General features: G+C 34.0%; 1 protein-coding gene across 2 annotated transcripts in view; it reads left to right on the forward strand.

Annotated features, from left to right (window-relative positions):
- The window catches only part of LOC128243290 (neuronal acetylcholine receptor subunit beta-3-like), an 84,148-nt gene that overhangs the window by 20,426 nt on the left and 37,100 nt on the right, over positions 1 to 26,622 (forward strand). Inside the window, exon 1 of one of the 2 annotated variants that reach the window (XM_052960972.1) lies at positions 3,348 to 3,621. The exons of the other annotated variant lie outside the window; for it this stretch is intronic. Coding sequence (XP_052816932.1) covers positions 3,516 to 3,621 — 106 coding nt within the window. The 5' untranslated portion in view covers positions 3,348 to 3,515. Of the gene's footprint in view, positions 1 to 3,347; positions 3,622 to 26,622 lie in introns of those variants that run through there. 2 annotated transcript variants of the gene reach the window in all.

Here is a 26,622-nt window from a genome sequence, read left to right on the forward strand (position 1 = left end):
GGAGAGACCTACAAAACAGCACACATTTGTACATGAATGTTTGAAAATTAAAACCAAATATGCATGTTTAGATATTGCCAAAGACGATATATTATTTGTGATAAAACATATACATTTACAAACTTTATGTTCAGAAACTAAATAATTCAATAGGAAATATTTGTTTACAGCTATAACTTGGCTATTGTAAATAGCACACGTACTGATCTGTCCGTAATTGTCTGTTATGTTTAAGACAAAATAAAGCGTGACACAGAGGCTTAATTATAAAGCGCTTGTTTCTCTAACCGGAAATATACCTTATTTATTATTTATTGTGTTTTAATTGGACAATGGCGCAGACACCGTTCGCTGATTTCAAGTGTTTGTGATTTATGATTCACGAGAAGTGATTTTCACTCAAAGGATATAAACACCGTTCAATGGCACAACGTCGATGACAGAGAACCGAAACACAAACATTAACAAACAAGAAACACGAAACAACAGTACAAAACTCCCCAAACAGCACACTACATATATAATATGTAATATATATGGCGTGTATCATGAATTGTTAGGAATCGCCTTGGAACGGTCAGTAAAATGTAAATTTACTGGGGTTTGAGTTAGGTTCTGTGCACAACCTCACTCTAACCCCAATAATCTCAAATAAAGTAAAAGCGTGAATGGTCAATCCTATCGAAGTATGCTTGAAATTGAGGAAACTCAGCAAATGATAATAAAACTAAAAGTACTTCTATGGTTATAGATGCCAGCTATGTCTGCAGACGAAAGAATACAATTTAGAGTACCTTATTCAAACAAAGATGTGATGCAGATAATGTTTGGAACTATAACACAATCTACACAGTCTGCCTTAGTAAATAAAAGGTTTAAAATATAGTTTATCCGAATAAAATAAAAACGACGCGGACCTTGATAATGCAGATGATATTCAAATAGCTTTAAATGTTCCTCTATTCAAGCACATAGAATCAAAAAATATGTTTTAATAATTCTTGAAAACTGCTTCAGACTGTTATATTTAATCCGCAAAACAAGTCATTTCAAGTTCTTTTAAAGATCCGAATCACTCCATTAAACCTGTGCAAACCTTTAGATTGATATGTGCTCGATCCACGTTATTGGCGGGTTCTTGCAATATGGCGTCCTATGTTATACTATTAATGATGAAATGGAAACAGCTCGTAGGCGCGTCCGTTCGAGAGTTTCTCAAACAGTTTTACCATAGAATACGACCATGTGCTTGTTTCAAATATCCGTCCAAATATTTGATATCGCATATGCCGAGTTAGTGACTTAATAGTTTGAGTACTTACATCTTTTAAGATGAAGCTAAGCCCATAACTTGTTGGTATAAATTGCGTTTTTTTTCATTATTTCGAGTTTTGAAGGTTTAAATGGAAAATATTTTGAGGATAATCACTAACACTTTATTTGATCTTCTATTCTTATCATCAAGTGTGATCAATTATTTGGTTTATCAAAAAAGAAACATTAATAAGAATTTTTAGAAAATGTGACGGCTCTTCTAAGACATTAAACGAGTCCTTTAACATGATCAAATACATACCTTTACAGCTGATAGCTTTGAAACGTGCCATTCAAACTTGTTTATAGTTGTTTAGTTTTGCACCCTTCAATAAAAAAACAATTGATGAATTTTAGTTATCGCAATGTTTGCGTTCGGAATTTGCCGATATTTCTCATCAAAACGTGCATTATAATACAGCGTATTGGCTCATCCTCCACGCCTTGGCTCAAGCTAACTGGCATTTGGCTCCAGCTCAGCCCAGAAAAAGAATATATACATGCTTATTCCGGTAAACAGTCGGTCACTTTTATTCCCGACAAAATAAAAGCACTTGATAATACTGGTTTTATCTCAAATGTAAGCTTCTTTGGTGAAATTAAGCTGAAAATTGGTGAAAAGTTCTACTTTCGTTTGTAAGCATGCATGTGTTTGATGGGAAAAATCGGTTTTATAATTCTAATTATAATAACCGAAATAAGTGTGAAGATTAAACATATGTATATGACACTGCATTCCCCGATTTCTCAAATAAGCCCTAATAATTGTGATATTATATAAAATAACGAGTCATACCTACGTTTATGATAATATCCGTTCTCTTGCTCTAGCTGGGAAGTGTCATTGGCTCTTTTTTATACACATCTCCTAAAAGAGCTGGAGCCACTGTTTCGCATCCGTGTAATAAGGGGTAATGCTTAGTGTGTCTTAAAAACTCTTTGCACTAGAAAACAAATCCCAGACCATTGCGTGTAATGGTGAAGTGAAATTGTTTGCAAACATTAAAACCATAAATCTCATCTCATTTTGCAAAGTTCTCGCTTTTTGAATGTTAGCTTTTAGTTTCTTAAAACGGCCGTTCCTTCGTGACATTTAAATGTGTATAATAACTTCGTCATTTCATATGTATAGTTCTTACCTTACTTTTTCACATTGTAATAGTTGTTATAATACTTCAAATGGGTATTTGATTTACTTAATTTACAGGAGAGATTATCTTGTATTCCAGATATGTTTGAAAGTAAACTGTATATCATGTTACTGGAAATCTGTCTGGTGTTTGTTCTTTGCTTGTCGAAACATTCACTTTGTGACGTGAAGCTTGAAAAGGACGTCCTATGTTTTAAACTTACATAAGCTAATTATCATGGACACCTCTAACAAATCCTTTAACATTTCCTAATGATAACTGTACATTACAAAACAGATATGTATAGTTTATTAAAACTTGTATATGTTATGCTGTGTTGCTAACAATAACAAAAACAGTATCGTAAATGTCTAAAAACAAACTGAACACTTAAACACAAAATAATCACTATTATCATTTGCTGGTACTGAAACCAAATGTGTAAATTATTTCAATGTTATAAGATATCGTTAATCATAATTAAGTCTAAACGTTTTAAACATGCCTGAATGCAGGGACAATTATTTGTACAATCAACGGTAAGCATAACTTGGCGGAACACGTAGTATTTATGTTTGACTATAATAGCTTAGATAGCCAGAAGGTAAATTTGCACTTCCAGAGATCTGTTAACAGCTATCATATATTTACTTCAATTTCTTACTTACATAATTCAGTACCAAAATACATTGGTCCAATACTAATCAAATGCTCTTAAATTCGTGGGAACATTCTATGATCGATAAACATTCAAATATCAAATCACGGATTTTAGCTCAACGAAAGTCATTAAGATTTTGAAATGTTCCTAGTTCTGAAAGCTGACTGTTATGCGGTCTGCTCTTGGGTGATTCTCCGATCGGTATTGGATAGGAACCTAGCGATCGGAGGAGTTGTCTATAATATAAACACCGTAATATTAACTATTGACTTGTTATTGTACGAGTGCGAAACAGAATGTTAAAGCTCTGAAATCAGGAGGCCGGGATGTGATATACGTATAACATTCGAACTAATAGAAATATGAATATTTCATGTTGTGGTTTTCAATGGATAAGGTGATATGCATTGATGACAATGCGAGGTATTTTGTGGTCTGTTCTACAACTATATATTAGTAACGTGCTGTATACTGTTGGTCAACTCTCAAAAAGTGAACTAATCAAGGAAAATGATAGTAAGTGATATACATATCGAAATACCATTCCAGATATATAAACATTGTGTTATTATAGATCTTTATATTTCTTGATTTGTTTTATTTATAGAACAATGTATGTAGTCTAGATTTCGAACAACTTTTTCAATTCTTACAACTCGGCCACAGAGTATTTCAATATAGCAATTTCATGCAGTAATTTTGCAGAACAGATTCAACAATGGCACACAAGTATAGCTCTACCTTGTTTGCCGTGTAAATAAAGGCAACGTCTAGTCCTTTATACATATATCAGCCGGATGACAATCCCAGACATTGATGAATTTTAAAATTGACTGATCAAAGTAAATTCTCTTTGAAATAAAAGTATGATTATTTACTCCGTTTGTGGCCTTAAGCGAATGATATACGGAAATTGAAGAAAGCCGATTTAAAAACGTCATTTTTTTGCGTGTTTTCCTTTCAATTTCATGTTTAACATAATTTTTATTAAATTCTATACCTGGAGTTGCCGTTGCTCGATAATAAATGCGTTGTTTCACGTTCGCATTTATTTCAATTTGCATTCAAATTGGAAGATAGACCCTAATGTTTAAAAATATTATATATAATCATGTTATAAAATATCTTATAATTCATGCCTTAATCATTTCATCGTCGTGGTAAAGATTTAAAACCTGCATTTCTTTAATCTTACAGAACAGAGTAAAAGTAAAACTGATAACTTATTATAATATTCTTTTCTTCAGAGAAAGGTTTATAATAAATTATCAGTGCGAGATCCAGCAACACTTTAATATCAGTCGCTGTTTAGAATTTTTGACTCATTTTTAGACTATCTGCGCATGCGCGCATGTAGTCTTTAGACTGCAAAATCCGAAGAACTACTTCTTTTCATGTCGTTTTAACCCATTTTTTTGTCTCAATGCGCTCTATGTTTAGAAGAATGACGACGAAATCATAAAAATAGATCAGTTGTATTGCGATCCGAGTATGAGTTCTTGCTTGTTCGGTTATTTCCGCACTGTGTTTTTGTATCCCGGCGTTTTATTTTTAGCAGAATGTAAGTATTTTTAGATCGTTATATTTATCAGATTAATGTCGGTCAAAATAATGCTCTGATAGGAAGGTAACATACTGATATTTACTCTGAGGTTAGCCCAAGATGTTCTAGAAATTATTACCGACTGCAAGTGTCCCATCGCCTGCAGAGTTGTTATTATAACCTGGTGTGACCCTGAAGCACGCTTATTTGTAATGGTGTATTTTTTTATATTACTTTTATGAGATAAGATACAAAAATGATTGTCTAAAAGTAAAAATGGTTGTATCTCAGGTTTCGCGTTGCTAATGCTTCAAATACTATGATTTGCCTGCTATACAATAACAAAATGCTATTCATTCTATGATTTTTAGGCGTATACTTTTCTAATAAGATGCTTTCATTTTTTGCGTAAAAGCTTCGTTCCGGTGTATTCTTGGCATAGTTTTGGACATTAGCCTTTCAATTATTCTTACACACATGCCCTGATACGACAGTGAGTTATGCATACGTTTGATGAAGCAAAGTAGTTCGGATTTTACTTGTTAAACATCCAAAGAGTGCGAAGCATTCATAACAGCACTAGTATTATTTCTACACAGATACTTACATAAATAATAAATAACATTTATTTATCAATAAAAAGTGAAAAAGCACAATCATATTCCCATTCTCAGAACAGACTATTTCCGATAATCTAAAAAAAGTTTCAACTACATTAACTGACCGATTTTCTAAAAATAGTTTCTTCATACATTAACTGACCACATGTTTGTCCTCACCGCGGGAAAACGACCATCTGATAAGCTCTGCATTTTGATTGGAATTATTGCTAAAGTGGCTCGTAAAGATAAAATCATTTTCCTTAAACAATTAAAACGTGTTTGTTCATAAAACTTGCCTTACGTATGATATCTAATCAAAGCACCGAAAACCCTTTAGAAGCGATTGAAAGGGTAGTGCATTGTAACTTTGAATACATGGGGATACGTCAACTGAAGTGATAAGCTGTGCATTTTGTATGGAATTATTGCTGAAGTTGTTTATAAAAAAAAAGATTTTTCTTAAAAAAAACGTGTATGTTCATAAAAGGAAATGATATATATGATATATTGTATTTCCCTATCGTATGATATCTATTCAAATCATCGAAAAACCTTTAGAAACGATTGAAAGGGACATTAATTGTAACATTAAATACATGGGGATGGGGGATTACGACAATTGAAGTGACATTTACATAAACAAAATGACACAAGACGCCATAAAATAGATATAGATTGTTTTCTCGCCCAGTGTGGGCACAAGCGCTCTTGGCCCTCGGCACATTTTTCACTTTTATCTATGTGCCCTTCAATCATTCCCACAGTTCAAATAAAATTTGCAACTCTCACATATTTGTCCACAGATAGTCTTTCAGCGCCTCGCGCTTTGATTACTGTTTGCGCTCATATCTTTTGGCATAGCTGTATCGTTTGCTTTTACCAAGGTTTTAAACTAATCATTTTTGATCAGCCTCTTATTTTTTTTATTCGAGGCGTCATCGACTGGCTTCGGCTTAAGTACTGAAAATAATCTAAAGGATAACAATATATGCCTTATATTATTTCCTATGGTTTAATGTAAAATATGAACATGCATTTTAATCGTGGCGGAATTTGTCAAAATTACATCAAAAGCTGTCTCATTTCAATCTAAAACAAACAGGTAACACTCTTGAACAAGGTAATATGTTTGTCTACACATTTCGCTATCAGGCAAAAAGTTAGTAAAAAACGTTCGTTATGCCAAATGCAACACGCATTAACATAGTTCTTATAATGAGAAAATATATCTAATATTGAAAATAATTCACAAAAACACAAAACAGTCACACTAAAAAGTCACACAAAAAAGCCACACAAAACAGTCACACCAAACAGTCACATAAAACAGCTACATAAAACATCCATACAAAACATCCACAAAACAGCCACACAAAACATCCACAACTCAGCCACACAAAACAGTCACAAAAAACAGCCACACAAAACATCCACACAAAACAGCCACAAAACAGTCACACACAACAGTCACACAAAACAGCCACACAAAACATCCATACAAAACATTCACACAAAACAGTCACACAAAACAGTCACACAAAACAGCCATAAAAACAGTCACACAATACATCCACACAAAACGTCCACACAAAACAGTCACACAAAACAGTCATACAAAACATCCACACAAAACAGTCACACAAAACATCAACACAAAAAAGCCACACAAAACAGTCACATAAAACATCCACACAAAACAGCCACACAAAACATCCACACAAAACAGTCACACAAAAAATTCACACAAAACAGCCACACAAGACAGCCACACAATACAGCCACACAAAACATCCACACAAAACATCCACACAAAACAGCCACGCAAAACAGCCACACAAAACAGCCACACAAAACAGTCACACAAAACATCCACACAAAACATCCACACAAAACAGCCACACAAAACATCAACACAAAACAGCCACACAAAACAGTCACACAAACAGTCCCACAAAACAGCTACATAAAACATCCATACAAAACATCCAAAAAACAGCCACACAAAAAATCCACAACACAGCCACAAAAACCGTCACACAAAACAGTCACATAAAACATCCACACAAAACAGCCACACAATACAGCCACGCAAAACAGCCACACAAAACAGTCACACAAAACATCCACACAAAACATCCACATAAAACAGCCACACAAAACATCCACACAAAAAATCCACACAAAACATCCATACAAAACATCCATACAAAACAGTCACACAAAACAGCCACACAAAACATCCACACAAAACAGCCACACAAAACAGTCACATAAAACATCCACACAAAACATCCACACAAAACAGGTCAACAATACAGAAACACTTTGGCATTATTGCGGGATTTGTTTCAGTTTACCAATATATCCTACTATTCTGCTGTGGGTTTATAAAGACACCATCAATAAAACGAAATTTCCAAACAATTGAGCGGATAATTTCTAGATAGTTAGTTTCCTATCTGGAATTATTCCTTATGAATTATTGAATGCCATTAAATTCCACAGTGCCACAGACACATATTCATATAGTAAACTATTTTTGTGTTTTATGATGGACGTCACCAAGTTTTATTGTCAAAGAACTGATAGGGAAGTCAATAATTAATTTAAGAGCCAGCAAACCGACACCCTGAACATTAAATTATTATCACTTATTTGTTATAACATATTAAACGATCATGCAAACTATTCAGAAGACAAAATTAATCACAAAGCCAAACCCAAACTAATGAATTGTATTAGATATCTGATTGAACGTGTTCAAAAGGAATTATTCAATTCAGTCGCCTTTATGTATGCCTCACACTGGAGTCACATTTCGATACAATTGAATAATTGAACTAATCTGCTTGTTTCCGCAACGGTAGTTTACCACAAATGAATTTTAGCCCTACGAGTGTCTACTTCCATGTCATTGGATGTGCATTGCTCTCATTTATTTATATTAAGGTATGCTACTGCCATTCTGTGCCCCGATGAATGTATTGTGATACGCAAGATATCACATACGTGTCTTGAATAATTACAACGCTGTACTCTTCGCAGTTGATAAATTATTGTCAACCTGTCATGCCCGAGTTGATTGTGTTTTAGGTAGAGTTATCGACCATATTCTTATTATCCTTCTTGAATAACATCGAAGGAGCATTATTTTTGGAGTACTTGGAGTTTTTTCTGACAGTGTACTGTACAATTTGGAAAAAGGATATATTTAAACATATACTATTCGGCAAATTTGAAGAAAAGTTTTATCCCAAATTTCGTTATAGTATTTAACGCCATTATAAGTGCCAGTAATTAAATAAATATAGCTACATAATAGTATTTGTCATCTGTGTGTCTCCCGAAAATAACCTAGTTTACAAAAGTTAAGAGTTCTTTTGATGCTATTAAAACTGCAGGTGATAAGACTTTTGCAACGTCGTTCTTATAAAACTATGAACACGTTATAACAATTAGTTGCGATACATCTCGAAACGTTTGAAAAATGAAGAAAAAAATTATACCGTGAACTATGTCTTTACAACTTTCAATTTTTATTATTTCATTACCATCTATATCCATTAGTATAATAGGGTTTGGTTAAGTATAAGATGAAATTTCGAAAGGAGATGTCGAATATGAATGTTACTGTTGGAAGTTCGATGTTCTCTATTCAGGCAATTTGGTTTGTGTTATACATTGCTTGTGAGCATATGGTCTCACGTTGCGTGACTGTAAACTCTGGCTCGGGTTATACTTGTAGTACATTGTGACAATTCAGTTAGTGGTTTAATTAATATCGTTGTGAGGGTCAGATACATGCAGTTTACATGCCATTAAAACAGAAAACAGAAGTCCCTGTGTGTCAAGTAATGAATTATCTTCAAATAAAATGAGAACCAAAACAGAATATAATCATGAATGACGAATATAAAAGATTAATTTAACATATTTCGAACGTCTATATCACCTACTATGAGTTCCCCCCGTCCTTACCATCCAAAGTCCCCCTTAAACTACCGCAGTGACAAAATAAGATTAATTACTTTAGTCGAATATTAAAAAAATAAACATATATATATAATTATATATATATATATATATATATATATATATATATATATATATATATATATATATATATATATATATATAATTGATACGTTTATAGAATTGTCAAGTTGAATATTATAGTTTGTGTTTTGACTGAGGCATTTAGAGATTACTTTTCCTTTTAATTGAACAGTAACATTTTATCTATAAACATTTCAGAGACAATGAGTCAATAAAACAAACTATTTATAAAGAAAATGATAAGCTTCAAGTGGAATTTTGTAATTGAGTCAAGTTTTGTCGATTGATCAGGAGCTCTTTATCAAACTCTTATGCCTGTGCAACAGTGCAATGATAAAAAAGAAATGGATACAAATTATTATTGTAAAATCTTAGTAGCAGTTGATTTAATGTATTGCAAATAAGTCATGTATTCTTCATCATCAAGCAAATCCAAAAATGTACTTGTAATATACAGAGGCGCAGAATAATATCAAAAAATAAAAAATGCCTGTACACTCAAATGCAAGTTAAAGTTTAAAATATTTTGATCAGAAACGGTATGTTTAAATTTATTTTTGAAGACGTATCGTGGGCAGACGGAAAGATCAGATCGCTTTTACCATATTTACGATCAATATAATTATAGTGTTTTTATGTCGAAAAACTCATTTTTCATAAAGCGTTAGAAACACCTTCAGCCACTAAACATTCATTTTCAAAAGTTAATATGATAAATGACATATGATATTTTGTCAGCAGTCTTAAATCACTGGTTTTCAGATATTAACGCAATACTGGCTAATTCAAAGTCAAAAAATTGAAAACTTGTCAAAGCGGTCAATGTTTGAGAGTGCAGCTTATAAGCATCTCATATGTAACTAAACAAATCGTATACATATGGGGGCGTCACACTTGGCAATACGTTAATAACTTCTGATTTGACTTTGTTTTGGACGTGAAGACTGGCACAGGTTCAATTCAAACAAATAAATAGCAAAATAAGGAAATTATGAAACTAAGATAATTTCCCTTTACAACTATTTTCGCTTGGACCCAGAAGCTGTCATCCACCGGAGGATTTTCCGATAGGTCTTGGGTACAGAAACCAGAGTATTGGAAGAGTTTTCTATGATGTAATAAGCTGAATGAAAGTATGTGCACTAGCTGATTATAGCTCTAAAACTATTAATACTAGTCGACATAATCGAACTTTCTTTAGAGAAAATTATCTGTATAAATACGGAAATGAGAGCAATTTAAGTTTGCATGTAGGGCTAATCAATGCCAAAAGTGATAAGTGATGAAGAAAATGCGTGGTATGTTGTTTTCTGTACTGCAACTGACTGTGAGTAATGTGTTGTACACATTTGGTGAACTGTCGAAAAGTGCCCTGTTCAAGGATAATGGATGTAAGTTGCCTTTGCGTATTCGCTAACCTTATAAATATTTCTTTTTTTCGACTTCAGTAACATGAAGTTGAATCCATTGTCGATGTGGTATACATATTAACAAAAGTCAAATCTGCAAAATAGCTGAAAAGTATCTTAATATGTGTTTCAACGAAATAGGTTAGTCAACGGTGTCAACGATATTATAATTTTATTACCATTATGGATCAAAACGACTTAATCATAATTGATGTGTGCTTGTTGTCTTTCCTGATTTTAGATTTAAATGTTAAACTGGAGTCTTTAAAAGAGTGTTGAATTTGTCAAATATTTAAATTTTTACTTATGTTAAACGTGTTCGTTTACAAATCATTTCCAAACTTAGTTCGTAGAAACATAATTTGCTCGTAAATCAATTCCTTGATTCGCAACATACAAATATATGACCCACATGGGCATGGAGTGTTTAAGTAAGAATAAAAAGCTGCTAGAAATGTTTTCAGCGGCCCATACAAATACTCTTACATCGTTTACGTTATTGACAACATGCCTCCTCGCTGTTTTTAAAACAGAAATATTCTCTGTTGTGCACAAATATTGTCTACACCAATGTTTGAAATTCAATTGAATCATTTTAAGTTTGTTCGTCGGTCATTTCAAACAAATGTCAGGGTGTTGATTTTGAAACATACATCGAAAAGCCTCTCGGAAAATGTTAAATATGTACAACTTAGGTAATGCGTAATAAAAATAAATTGGCACATGTTCATAACTGTTGCATATCTTGGTGGGAGTGGTAGCGGTGGAAGTGGTTGTGGTAGCATTATTGTAAACATTCGTTTAAGGTTCATGTGCTTCTTCCAGTAAAATTGAATCTAATAAAAGAGTAAAGGTTTAATGTTAGGAAGCCTTTAACCATTATATTTCATGCCCCGTTCAAGGAAATAATTCTTATTGGTTTTACAACACAATTTATGTATACGTAGCCATGCAAAATATATGTTGTATAGAAATTAAAAACTATGTCCATGCATATATTTTCTAAGCACAAAACACGTTGCACAACTTCATCTAAGCGAAATAAAAACAACAACAACAGTATTTTCTTTTAAGTCGCAATTGTGCAGGAGAGCAAATATCATACATATTATTCTAATCCGTTCCTCTGTGGCCTTCCTGTCAAATCCGTACTTGAATGAAGCCTGTAATATTTCGCTTGCTGAAATAATCTCGTTTTTTTCAATTAAATGTAAAGCATTTATTCTTGTTTACGATGATGAACAGAACGAAATGGGTCCCTTTTCAGAGATTTCAGAAGTTTATATATCTCCCAGAACTAGTCGAGTATCTTAGGAGTCTTATTTTACTTCTTTATTTACATTTATCTGAAATTTGTGACAAGTTTCCGTTATTTAAATTTGTTTTTCCAGTTTGAAGAGAGCAAATACGGAACAATATAGTTTTGTGGACATCATAGTTTGTTTAAATACATTTGTCAATGATTGTGAAACCAGTTCACTTAATTAAAAATTGCATGTATCACTCTTGTTGGCAATATATTATAGTGGTCTTGTATTGTGAGTACCCGGAGAAACATAGTCGTCCGACTTAGTGATCTTTCATGAGCCTCACATAACCCCAGCAAGAACAAAGAGCTGATATGGGATTGCGCCAACCACTTACTGGATAGCCTATATTGAGATATCACAAACGCGTTGTCCTATAGTTAGATGTTGATGTGTTTAATGATACACGTCAGGCAAAATCATAATATTGATCAGAATCCTTTTTTTACATCATTAGTTGAGATCCTATATATCAGTGTTTACGTCACTTGCTTTAGGAGGTCCCACTTACTAGTGTACCATACCGAAATTATTTTTCATTTTTCTAAAAATTTGATACAATTAAAGAATTGGCTTCTTTCCTGGTCGGTATTCTATGGCAACTCAATAAATCCTGGTAACATGATTGCATGTTTTTGTGCTCTCGAAGGTAAATGAATAATAACTGTTTACGCTCTGTGAAATATATTGCATTATGAAATGATAATAGTTTGGCGCTGTGAACAATTACAAGGGTTTGATTCATGTTCGTATTGTGCCATTGATGACGTATTATCATATACTTATGCCGGAGTGGGTTGTGTAATTGGAAGGATGTCTCGACCATGGTGCTGTTTGAACTATCATTCTGTTTGTCAAGTTTGTTATATACGGCGCTAACCGCTGTAGCCAGATGGCGTTTAATAAATATCCTCCAAAAAATGTATCTTCAGTTGTGGAGTACGGTGACCCTTTATAATATATTTGTATATATACTATAGGCACAGGCACATTTAAAGCTTTAGACTAATGTTTTGTTTTTCTATAAAATCGAAAGTAACCCTTTATTTGGAAATTCCTGCAGCTTTCTCGTAAGTCGGGTAGTGATTTTGTATTAATTGAATGTCATACATGTAACAAGAATGGCAACAGCGTATTTTTATCTGTGTTGTGATGCAATATGTCTCTCGATCAGTCTATGTAAGGTCATAGTCTTGTGCCTTTAATTATGGTTGTAAATGTATTGACTTCTGCGATTGTCCCTGTAGTTTTCAATGGTATCAGACTCCGCATTTATTTACAAATAGCTTTGTCATTATCAAGAGTTGATGAGCAAACGTGCACCAACGAATAGCATTGTTTGGCCCTATGCATTCCATATTTTCCTTATAAATAATTCGTAAACACAACAAAATTACTATAACGTCTTAAATTATTAAATTATCCACTGAATAGATATGCTTAAATACTTAATACAATGTTAACATTAATGTTAAATAAATTTTCCAAACATTTACAAACAATTGTATAAATATTTTACAAGTTGTAAAGCTTGATAATGATACAGAGGATTTTTTTCTCATTTCATTGCTTTATTTCACGCGTATCACAGAAAAGCAACGAGTGAAAATATGTTTTTTTAAGATCACGAGTGAAATGAAATACAAGCTTATACTAAAGTCAACATTTTTCCTTTTTGTTTAATGCTTATTGTCGGAGATGGTTTGGAATTAAATTTATTTCACCCCGTCACGCAGTTTAGGTCCCCGATGACGTTTATTGTCGTTCCTACGCAAACTTGTTGCAAAACAGTGATTAAATTTTTATTTAAGGGCTAACTTGAGCTTGAAGTGTCCAATGTGAGCTATTGTGATTCAGTTTTGTCCGTTGTCCGGCGTCAACAATTGCTTTAAACAACATATCATCCTTAACCGTTTGGACAATTGTGATTAACTTTACAGGGATGTTCCTTTCAAATCCGTTTAAAGAAAAACATTCAATGCATAACTCTGGCTGCGGTGGAAACCAAAAGGAACACATTTTATATTGTGTATGTAGCATCATAAAGCGGTCTTCCACCAAGTTAGTTCATACTTGCCCCGCCTCAGAAATTACACGATTCCTGTAGACTTATAGGAAATTCCACTTGGAAAACATTCTTGTCTCAAACCGCATGGCCTAGATCTTTGATATTTATTATGTTACATCTTATGAAAGCCTTCTACCAAGTTTGTTCAAAACATGCCCCTGGTACCACTCCATTACCATATTGCTGTTTCAAAAATACGTTGCTTAAAAGTTAAAAATGTTAAAATTGATATCCTCAGCTCGCTGTGTAAATGTCAGTTGTTATTTCACTCATAAAACTCCATATGTAACCGAAAAGCGTGAAAGAATATATTTTGACTTTTCGTACTTTTGGAATACAAAGCAATGGGTAATTTATCAAGCTCAAATGACATGACATTTTGTGCTATGATCTAATTTTTAAATATCTACATATTATCATATTGTAAGGACATATATCCATCCGTATATCCACGGAATATACTGGAGTTATCAAGAGATTAAGGTGTTGTAAACTTGCCTAATGATCCAGTCACTGGAGATGATAAGGCTTTTGCATCGGTGAGCTTGTCTCATAAAACTGGAAATTACATATCACGCACAGCTCCATACACTCGCCTTTTGTCGAAAAGTATGTTTGATGGTGCAGAATGCAGACACTTTATGTCAAATAGGAAATACTACAGGATAACTCAATTTGGTTATCGATAATGCAACAAGCAATAATGTAATGGTTCTTCAGGTCGTGTACTTTTGCATCAGTTTATTGGTGATTGTTTTGCATGTGACTATGTTTTTTCTATCCAAACCAACGACGACGTGGTTCAAGCACCAAACCAGTGGATAAAGTATACCATATAGCCTATAATGTGAAGGTTTTTGTTTGGTTATTTTTGAATATTTTATTCATACAAGGAAGCCCTAGCAACTCAAGATTTAGACATTTTCCTGCGGTCAGTATGCTTTGCGTCCCAGCAGAACTTTCTTGACGTTAAAATATATTTTTGAGTTAAACAAGACGACTTAATCAAAAGAAGGCTGATACATTGAACTCGTTTTGCAGATCATATTCTTGATATATTGTAATAAACGCGTAGCCGAAAATATAGAAATAACTTTTTCTTTAAGTGAAATATAATATCGGTTTCACTTAATAAGCAACAAAAGATATTTCTTTGATATCATGCATTATGTTTTTAAAAAAACATTCATGAATTTTCTGTTTTAAAAATGTTTTAGCTCGGTTAAGTAGGACAGCGATGACCTTAAATATGTCTAATATCTTCCCTTTCGCAACCAACACTTATGTCATTTTAAAGAAGCGTTAATGTGTAGCCATCTAACTATCTCCATCTAACATCTCAGGTGCAACAGCAAATTGTTTAATACAGATAAGTTGTCGACGGGTTACCTTAAAGCTAGTGTGCATTTGACTGGTTTATATTAATATTTTGACCAGTCTATATTGTTTACTATTCAATAGACAATTAACATAAACAATTCCCTGCCTGTGAAAGGAACAACGTAGCAAAAACTGTATTCTTTATCAGTAGTTTGTTCTTTACCTTTCCTATACTCAGCTCTTGGCTGGAGCACCGGAAGTTTGATGCTGTGAATTCATACAAGTACGGAATTGAAATAGACGCATATGTTTTCGGAGTGTTGAAAAGCCCTACCCGGCTGAATTCGTCTGCAATCCGTACGTATCGAACACGCGGAACTAAGGTTTCATGTCGTGCACGTCCAGTAAACGTCCCAGTTCGTGACAATGCCGTGGATATATTTGTCGGGGCATACTCATAAGTTTCAGCCTGTTTAAAAGCCTGTCGTTCGTAGATAATATTTATTCTTGAACTATGAAAACAATGTGAACGTTAGCGTCAACATGCAAGAAATAAAAAAATATCCCAACTGCATGAATAGTTTGAATACACTCATTAGGTAGTTAATTTGTTATTAGAGTACGAGGCTATTATCGAAGTAAAACATTGTTTAGCGAATTGTTTACGTTTGAGATTTGATAAAAAATCGTTTTTGATAACTGTGTAGACGATTAAACGGAAAATCTTAGGCCACTAAAAATTTAAATAATTGGAAAATTCATTTCATTAAAAAGGTGTAGACTTCCATTGAGAATTTCTCTGTTAAGCCCTCATTATGAAAATGTGAACAGTTGATTTGGTTTATTTGATGACTTCCATTTCCCAGGAGTTGTGTAATCAAATACCTGCAGTGTGTTTTTTCTCTAGATTCATCTTAGTTTCAGGTAAACATTACGTCTTATAAAAAGTGTGATTCGCTGGTGTTTGAAGATGTTAAAACTATCAAGTTGTTAATTTCATGCGTGGTCGGAGAATCATTACACCCACTTAATAAGTAGGATTTATGTATGCATCGTTAACATTGAACACTTGACATCGAACAATCATGAAAGCAAAATCACTGACATCGGTGATGAATGGAAAAAGAATGTTACTGCTTTAGACATGTCGCATCAATAATTTAGTTGTTACACCAGTAATGTAGTACAATCCTACCTTAAGGTTTGCAGAATTCAATCACATATATCAAGTCTGACTCAATGCTCGTTTCGCTTGAATGGAACTTTTTATTAGAAATAAAACATGCACAGAGCCAATAGCGGAATCGAGCACAAGGCTCTTCTTTCCGTACAACAATTGTCACAGATCCGGATATATTCGATAAGAAGCGTTCATCTCCGAATCCGTCTTGGATTAACAATCGTCCAGATCCGGATACCTTATAATGAAGCATTCATCTTCGGATCGTGTGTCAGATCAACTATCGTCGCATTTCCGAATATATTATGAGGAGGTCTTCTCCGGATCGGACTCAGATAGATATGATGTAAGCACCGTGAAAATAATAATTTGGATAGTATGAACTAGCATGTCGTGACTTTAAAGTTAGTGATCGGTGATGTTTTTTGTATGCAATTCGAAATTATGGAATGATTGCAAGATTGCATGTGGTATTCAATGTTTTAAGTCATATGCATTTAAGAAACGAACATTATTTTGTGGTATGTGGTCTGTGGTACAGCTTTGTGTTAGTCATTAATGTACACTGTTGGTAATGTACATTGTTGCGAAAGGCATTGTAAAAAGCCGTGTACTGTCTGCAGCTACTCTACAGTGGTCAGAACGAACTTTATCCGACGATGACTTTAGACGCTTTAGGATTTTACACCCTAGCGTTACACATGCAATTGTGTATCAAGTGTTCGACTTCAGTTATTACCGGCACATTCAAACCTGTATTGCAAGACTATGGTGCAAAGTGCCTACAGATAGCATTCGTCGCTGTGAACATTGCAACGAGGAAACAGACAATATAGAGACGCATAAAGTGTACTCGTGCTATAAGCATGAACGTTCGAGATGGCGTTTTATTTCTGACGTCGAAGCGATCGACATGGATCTAGCCAGTGTACTTCTATCAATGGACAAAGACTCGTTCTATCTGGCCCTCATTGGCGCCGAACTGTCAGTGCCGAATTATCTCAGTGTACGCCATGTATTTTTAAGGTGTGCATACACATACATCCATCATTGCATAAGTACATAATGCGCTGCAATGTTGTTGTAAAGAATATGGACTGTCTTTTCATATATATCATGGTATATAATATGTGTAGACTATTAAACATTATATCATATCTAAATCAAATGTTCATGTTTAACCATGCATACATAAGTATTTAAACATTGTATTGTATTGTAATTAGCAGTTATTTAAGTTGTTTGTACATATAATGCATATCATCGATTTCGGTGGAAATAAAGATAAGTTGAGTTGAGTTGAGTTGAGTTGTCAAAATAACTGATAAAAGACAACGGCATTAACGTAATGCAACTATCGTAAGAATATAACGTATACCGTTGAAATACTAGTTATATATGAGAGTTATCTATATTTTCGCTTAAAGAAATGAATTGTTTTATATTTTTTGAACTTATCAACTATTATATAATTTTCTTTTTTAAAACGTACCTTGTGAATTTCGGCCTTGAAGTATTTGAGTGTTTGTAAAACAATACAGTATTTGAACATATCAGCAAATGCAACCAAATATGACGCTTGCTCTTCCGCTCTCTAAAGGTCCCGAGCGAATCGTTACGTATCAAACGGAAGACAATCCATGTGGTTAATGGTTTTTAGTTTAGACGCATCAAAGTAAACTATCGCGACAATACCAGTATGATAGTCTACTACATGTTTGGCTGTAACGGAAATTATACGGAAATGGAACAAACCACAATTGAATTGTATTCTGTGTTTTCTTTTCAATTGTATGTTCAACATGAGCTTTAAATCTATAGCTGAAATCGTCGTTTGTGGAAAGCGTATGCTTTGTCTCAAGTGTTTCCTGCATTGCACGATTTTGCGTTTATTTGAAGAAAAGTTGGACAAGTTGAAATGTTAATATTCAGTTTAAAGGGGCTGCACACCGTATGATGAAATAGCGGAAAAAAAAAAGAAAATTGTCGAAAACTGACATAAACTTGGTATCGATGTGTACAATGCATTGAAACTTACTAACTGAAGTACCATATAGTTAACAATTAATTTATTTGTCGTCGTTTTTTCGTATTTTTCCATTAAAAAAGATTACTAGGTATGTCTAGAATTCATTCATTATGCGTGATTGGCTAGTCGATGTTATCACGTGATATTACCGAGGTAGGTATATAGCTTAAATATTCCAACAGTTTAGGGTAAGCCTTCGTAGCACAGTGGATACAACACTGGACTGCAATTTTGGCGACACCTGTTCGAACCCGGTCTCCGACCCGATTTTTTTTTACATTTTGGTATTTTTTTACAATTATGATATCAAAGAGTAAAACATATTGTTAAATAATTGTCCTGAGTTTCGCTACAAAAAAAAGCGTTTTTTGGTGCCAATCTGGTGTAAAGTCCCTATAATGTGTTCACTAATACAAATTCATGAGCCTCGTTAAATCGTTGGTGTCCATCAATTGTTGAATACATTGCATATCACATAGGCGTGTTAGTACAAAAGGGTAACCCTTTCTTGTTCAAATAGCGTGGGTTTTCAACAGAAATAATGTTCTAAATATGTATGAGCAAAAGTGCTAATGTATAGGACTAGCTTTGGTAAGACTTTACATTATTCAAATATACATGTTGTATGTCTATGCATAATTGTTTGACTTTCTAGAAAAAAAGATAATTAGACTTCAAATAAATTAAGACTTCTCTTTATAATCCCTCTATTATTCAACGAATTAACAAATTATGTAGACTAAACATATGTTTTAATATGTTTAATACATAGGTGTCATATTCATACAACGACGTGAATCTTTTATTCGCCATTGAATAAGATTGTTAATCCGTCAAATTCATCAGTTTCATTTACGGCATAAGTAGTTTTTAATAAAATTAACCGGTACCTCGTGGTGACCTCTTTAATTGTGTTGCGTCTATTACATTTGTTTTTATTTATGATGAAAAAATAAACATTACGATTTTTGTATTTGTTCTCAGACTTCAATGCTATTATACCTCTTAACACTAGGTGAAAAACATCATCATTCTATATTTTATTCCTAGACCCCTATCATTTGAAAAACAATATTGGTCTGACCTTCATTTATTGAATTTGATATCATCTGTTATTTAAACGTCGAAGGAGAAACGCAGGGACGGAAGACGGGGTGCAAAAAATTAGTCTAGACTAATAATGAAATCAATGCCACTACGATCCTGCTGATAATATGTATAATACATATCGATCCAGAAAGGAAAAACCCCGAATAGAAAACATCTAGAGATACAGACTAGACACAACGTAGTTTAAGTAATAATTAAATATCAATATCATAACGTCTGTACTTCGATGCATACGTAGCAAAAGCCATTACTGGCCTCTACTGACCAACATGGTTCATTATTTGTTGTAGATTGTTCCCATCCACAATGAATACATTCAATAATAAACTAAGCATCCATCAGTACATGGATCTTTAAACTATAATGAAAACGTCAGGGACAGTAGCCAATCATTTATCTTGTTCAAGCACACACGGCTAGACCTAACAGACACTATAAACGAGATATACAGAACGTACAAACAACACAGATGGACCACAGTGACATCGAAACATCTTAATAATATGTGGGGTCAACGCCGCATTGGAACGACTGATCGAAACATGAGTCCACTTGGAAGGGGGGGGGGGGTAAACTAGTTTATCTGGACACAACCCCACACTTGTCCCAATGACACGAAATCCGATGTGATCAAATATAAATGATACCTTATGGTTAGAAATTGGATCATGGCAAGAGGACTTATAGCGTCTGAAATTATACATTGGATACAAATATGTCCATTTACCAGTTATTTCTGAATATAATTATCAGCACTCATTTTGCAGACACCTGTAAAAGTATGCTGCATGACGTGTATGATATAACTTTAAGTAGCTCTTGATTTGCTTTATTACGTTTTAAACGAACTATAAGTCATCTGATTAATGATCTTATTTTGTTATATTAGAAACGCATTATTGTTATTTCGAAGCCAAAATTTCCGATTATTATCAAACGGAAGGTTGAACAAAATTAATTTGAAGAAAACGAGAGACATATTTCAGCTATAATATTAGTTTATCAATATTTCATAGCCTGCATTATCTATATAGAGACACTATCAACAAACTGAAGCTGTCAAAAATGATAGCGAATAATTACCAAACAACCTGTATTATTCCATATGCAGCATTGCATTTGATTGGTTAGAGCCGCAGACGCCATTCACTAGCGTTAAGTGTTATTGGGTTTTATGATGTATGACAGCAAGCGGGCTCTGGCAAATGTGATGTTTAAGTCAAAGAGTCACGTAATAAAGTTGTGTGAAGTTAGCTAAACATACGACATTGGACATTGGACATTTAAAATCGAATGTTGTGCTGGCACGACATTGGACATTGGACATTCAAAAGTGAAAGTCGTGCTGGCACGACATTGGACATTGGACATTGGGATTTCAAAAATGAATGTCGTGCAAGCACGACATTGGACATTGGACATTCAAAATCGAATGTTGTGCTGGCACGACATTGGACATTCAAAATTAAAAGTCGTGCTGGCACGACATTGGACATTGGATATTCAAAAAAGAATGTCGTGCCAGCACGACATTGGACATTGGGAGTTCGAAAATGATTGTCGTGCTAGCACGACATTGGACATTGGACATTCAAAATCGAATGTTGTGCTGGCACGACATTGGACATTGGACATTCAAAATCAAATGTTGTGCTGGCACGACATTGGGCATTCAAAATATGTCGTGCTGGTTAGTTGTCTAGTTAACAAATATCAATTTTAGACCCATGATAGACAGAGACTTCGAATGATCCTTTAAGAAAGATTTTAGCAGTTCACCCGTCCATGAGCTGAGTAATACGGGACCAGTACTGTTGTCGAATTTAACTGTTTGTTTTATATTTGAACAATTATTGAGGGCGATATTTATGAAATGTTGTAGATGTTAGCACCAATAAATTGAAATCCAAATTGAACATAATTATAGTCATTGTACATATAAAGGCAGTAGATATATAACTACATAATGATCCTTTACAATTGTTATTGTACAACCTCAATATGAATTATTGTTTGGTGGTACGCAATTTTGCAATCGATTGTGTGTTTTTTTATTCATAAATTGTGTTGATTGCATTTATTGTTGATATACAGCATACGTCTGATTTCAATTTGGATAGTTTTAATCCATCAAAGGTGGACACCCTGCTGAGAGCCGGAATATGTTCAGTAAAGGTGTTATATTTTTATTGCTCAATATAATCCGCAGAAACAATAACGCTTTAACTAGCTCTTTCATTTCACATTTTATTACTTTTATAATCATCAAAGACTTTTGTTTGAAAAATAATTTATACAAGGTTTGCATACTTTTGGTGACCAATAAAAAAACCTGATATTAAAAGGAATAGGCCATTTTGTAAACAGATATAAGTAAACCTCAGAGAATGAATGAGTGTCAAGCGGTTGATTTCAAACCGTTTTGAATTTGAATGTCCAATGTCCAATGTCGTGCCAGCACAACATTCTATTTTGAATGTCCAATGTCAAATGTTGTGCCAGCACAACATTCGATTTTGAATGTCCAATGTCGTGCCAGCACAACATTCGATTTTGCATGTCCAATGTCCAATGTCGTGCACGACATTCAGTTTTGAAATCCCAATGTCCAATGTCCAATGCCGTGCTGGCACGACATTCATTTTTGAATGTCCAATGTCGTGCTGGCACGACATTCACTTTTGAATGTCCAATGTCGTGCTGGCACGACATTCATTTTTGAAATCACAATGTCCAATGTCCAATGTCGTGCTGGCACGACATTCATTTTTGAATGTCAAATGTCCAATGTCGTGCCAGCACAACACTCGATTTCGAATGTCCAATGTCGTGTCAGCACAACATTCGATTTTGAATGTCCAATGTCGTGCTAGCACGACATTCATTTTTGAAATCCCAATGTCCAATATCCAATGTCGTACCAGCACAACATTCGATTTTGAATGTCCAATGTCCAATGTCGTGCCAGCACAACATTCGATTTTGAATGTCCAATGTCCAATGTCGTGCTAGCACAACATTCGATTTTGAATGTCCAATGTCGTATGTTTAGCTAACTTCACATAGCTAAACATAAAGCAGAACCAGACATTTAATTGTGCATTTCAGTTATCGAATTGTTTGTTAAAATTGATATTGAATTTTCAGAAGGCATCATAAACCAAAGTATGTCTTGTTTATTTGACACATAATTGTTGAATATCGATACAAATGAATGATCGGGATATTTTCCGGTTTGTATTCTAGACCATCTCAATAAACTTTAGCAGGTATATGTTAGGTAGCTGGTTCTACTTTAAGTTATCTTCAAAATTGGCACTAATCATTGTTGGTGTTTGTTGGCACATTTGGCAGAATCGATGAACGTAAAATTAATGAACAGAAAATTGAAAACTCCTTGATTGTCATTGGCCCAAAGAAAAATGCAAAAACCAAATTTCGTGTCCCTTTCCGTTTCCTTAGTGGTCTATTGCTATTATTGATGAATCAATGAGGTTCAATTATACTCCTGTTATTCCCCGTAAATGTATCTTATTATGCATAGTGATGAACACCTCTCTAATTGTTAGCATGTGGCCGTGTGATGGCTGGCAGAGGGAGCTGATTCTTCCTCAATACCGAATAAATGTGCATTTTGATGTAATATACGTGGACCTTTCTAATACTTTAAAAACGAGTTTCCGTTTTAAACATTTATAGGTCCAATGTCGATCATTGAGAAAATCTAATCAAACAATCTTGCAAACTTAAAGCGTATTTTGAGTATAAATATAAAACGAGCTATTTAGCTTTTTAATGATCAAAGAACTTTTTTTTATTAAATGCGGGAAGCGAACAAGGTTTTAAAGATAGATACCGACCATAAAATAGCATATGAATGTATACATCCGTTAACTTCCTAGGTGGAACCTGGAGTTGACAAGAGATTACTGATCATTCGCATCGGTGACCGGACATATAAATCTGTTAATAAACTACAACATATGGCGTCATTGGCTTGATTTCTTTTATGTAGATCTGATATTGCAGATAATAAATCAAATACTCTAAATATATTCCACAATAGTATTTGACATATGCAATGTGTAGTATACTGTTTGCAGATGACAGTCTCATCCTTCAACGTTTCTTTGTATACAAATGGACACGTCAAAACAAAAGAAAAGGAGAAATACAAAATAAAACCTCTTTTATTAATACTCTCAACACCTTCATCAGCACGTGCATATATGTTGTCAACGAGTTGTTCCGTAAATATTTATGCACAAAATTTGCTTTCATTTAACATTCATATTGGACATCCGAGAAGGTATACTTGATATCACTAATATTATGTTTATTTAGAAAATGTACAAGTCGCTAGTACGAAATGTCGTATGTAAACTTATCCAACACCGATGATCTTAGCGTCTGATTTATTTAGCACGGTAAGTATTTGCCATATTTACGCTTGGAGCTATTACAGTGTGCAAATGAATACTGTTACATTTGATATGGCAATATTCGAGAAGCTGTTTAACCAAGTACGTGTAAATATTTTTATTCTGGAATGCGGTATAGATATGTGTTTGTTCTTTGATCATATTTCAGCCCAACGGTATATTTAGATGGCCACTGTAGATATGACATTAATACTCAAGAAAAAATGCGTTATCTATAAACACTTGTACATATATAGGATCTGACACGAGTTGTCATTTAATACAATATTTTATTAAACGAGTTTATGAAATTTGATAGTAAGCGAGCCTCTGGCGAGCTTACTAACAACTTTCATGGACGAGTTTAATTAAATTCCTGAATTAAATGACAACGAGTGTCAGATCTTTTTTATCACATGCTTAAAACGGTGTTTTTATTACCAATTAAGTTCCACTTTCTGAACCGATTGTTTGATAGCCAAAGTACTCAGAGTAGAATGTCAATGATGCGCCATATAAATAGTTTCAAATTAAAATGACTAAAGTAACTAGCAGTTATCAAGTTTTAAAATCTGATAAAGCGCTTAACAAGTCACAATATAAAAATGTGTAGTAAAATATCCAACAACATGAATAACGAACGATTTTAACCAAAAAAAACCCAATAAGTACACAATTTGATGACGTCACACTCAGAGTACATGCATTTACGCGGCTTATGTGACCTATATCGGTCTGGTAAGTTTTACTGTGTGCACGGATTTAAAAGTTATTCGCTGTCGCTTTCTACGATGATTTTGCAGCGTTTTCTTAGTGTACATGGCGTTTCACAACATGCAGATGATAACGGCGAAGCCTTACTCTGTACTGCATGGATGTTAATGTTGAAAAAGTTAATTTCCACCAGGAATGTTTCCAGAGAACATGATGTTCTAGCCGTCATGGGATGTGTAATGAGATGTCTGTGCTGGGGAATTCGTATTTGTGTTTTCGGTAAACGACAGCTGATTAAATTGGCAAGCAAATGGCATTGATTGCATATTGCTTGTGTTGGTCAAGTTGGAGATGTTTGAAATGTTCTTGTGGTGTTTGTCACTATTGTGGCTGTATTTGTTGTCTGACTGGATATTTTTGTGATCTGCATTATCTGGTTGGCGGACCATTGTTATCAGAAAGTTTTTGTACAAGATGCATTCTGGCACTATGATTCGTTAGCCATTTCTCTCCCGGAAGTCTTACAGCTTCATTATTACGGTAAGTATTTGTTGGCATTTAAATCATTTTGTTTACAAACAATGCGGAGGGATATCTAGGTTGCGTGTGATTAGTCTGGCCAATAGAAATGTCTGATAGGTTATCTTACACATGTGTAAGATGAAAATATTCGTAATGGGTATATTACACGGAAAACAAGGGTAAGCATGTGATAAATATATATCTATGTTAGAGAAGCGAAGCTGCTTTGAACCTAATACTGAAAATAAGGCGACAACACGATTCACGTATAGCATCTCTGAAAATTAAATCCTTCCGGTTTATATGGTAATGTATTCCTTAATGTCCGCCTTACAGCAGTGTGATTTGTTCCGACTCGGGATCATGTTTTGAAGTAAAATATTGGACTAAATTTACTCCATTTAAGTACATGTTAATATAGTGTACATAACGAAGTGTCAGCACCATTTAAATAAATGTTTTAGTATAATTCATGAAAAAGACCTGGTCCGTTTCAATATGTCTTACACTCCAATCAAGTAGAAAAATAGCAGAATCAAATCATTATCTTTGTCAAAATACATATTTCTATTGTGTTTTAATTATTTATTTTGTGAACAGAAATAATGCCACAGGCTTTACATACTAATATTAAAACGTTTTAAGTATCGAATTGTTGTACAGTAGCCTGGTTATAGCTGTAACTGTCAAGACCTCGATGATATTGCTTTGAATCTATGAATTTAGTTTTCGTTCCCACGTAGTTCTTATTCAGTTCCTGTAAGATGTAATGGATATTCGATAACAAAACGAAACATATGCAATTATGTTTGTACCACCCCAAAAGTTACGTTTGATCAAAACTAACGCGTCAGGTAAACATTTATTACCCGCAGTTAGTAGATGTTAGCAGACAATTACATTGATTAGAATGGGAATTGTAGATATATTCATCTCCACCTTCTGCGCGGGCGGATTCTATCTTTCATCCCTCAATTTCTTTTGATGGTGGTGTTCGTTCAATACAGTATCTTAAATGAACGCTTGAAAATGTGGGAATATTGTGAAGTGTTTAGTACTGTTTATGGGAAGCTAGAAGCACCAGTAACAACATATTGCAACATTGTGTCAATACAGCACTTAGCCGCGTCACTTAAAATGTTTAAACATCTGTTACGTTGACGCCTAATACACACACAACTCATGAATGAGTCATGATACATCTACACCGCAGCGTTGTTTACGCAATAAGAAATT

The sequence above is a fragment of the Mya arenaria genome, chromosome 2, assembly GCF_026914265.1.
Source record: "Mya arenaria isolate MELC-2E11 chromosome 2, ASM2691426v1".
NCBI classification, from domain to species: domain Eukaryota; kingdom Metazoa; phylum Mollusca; class Bivalvia; order Myida; family Myidae; genus Mya; species Mya arenaria.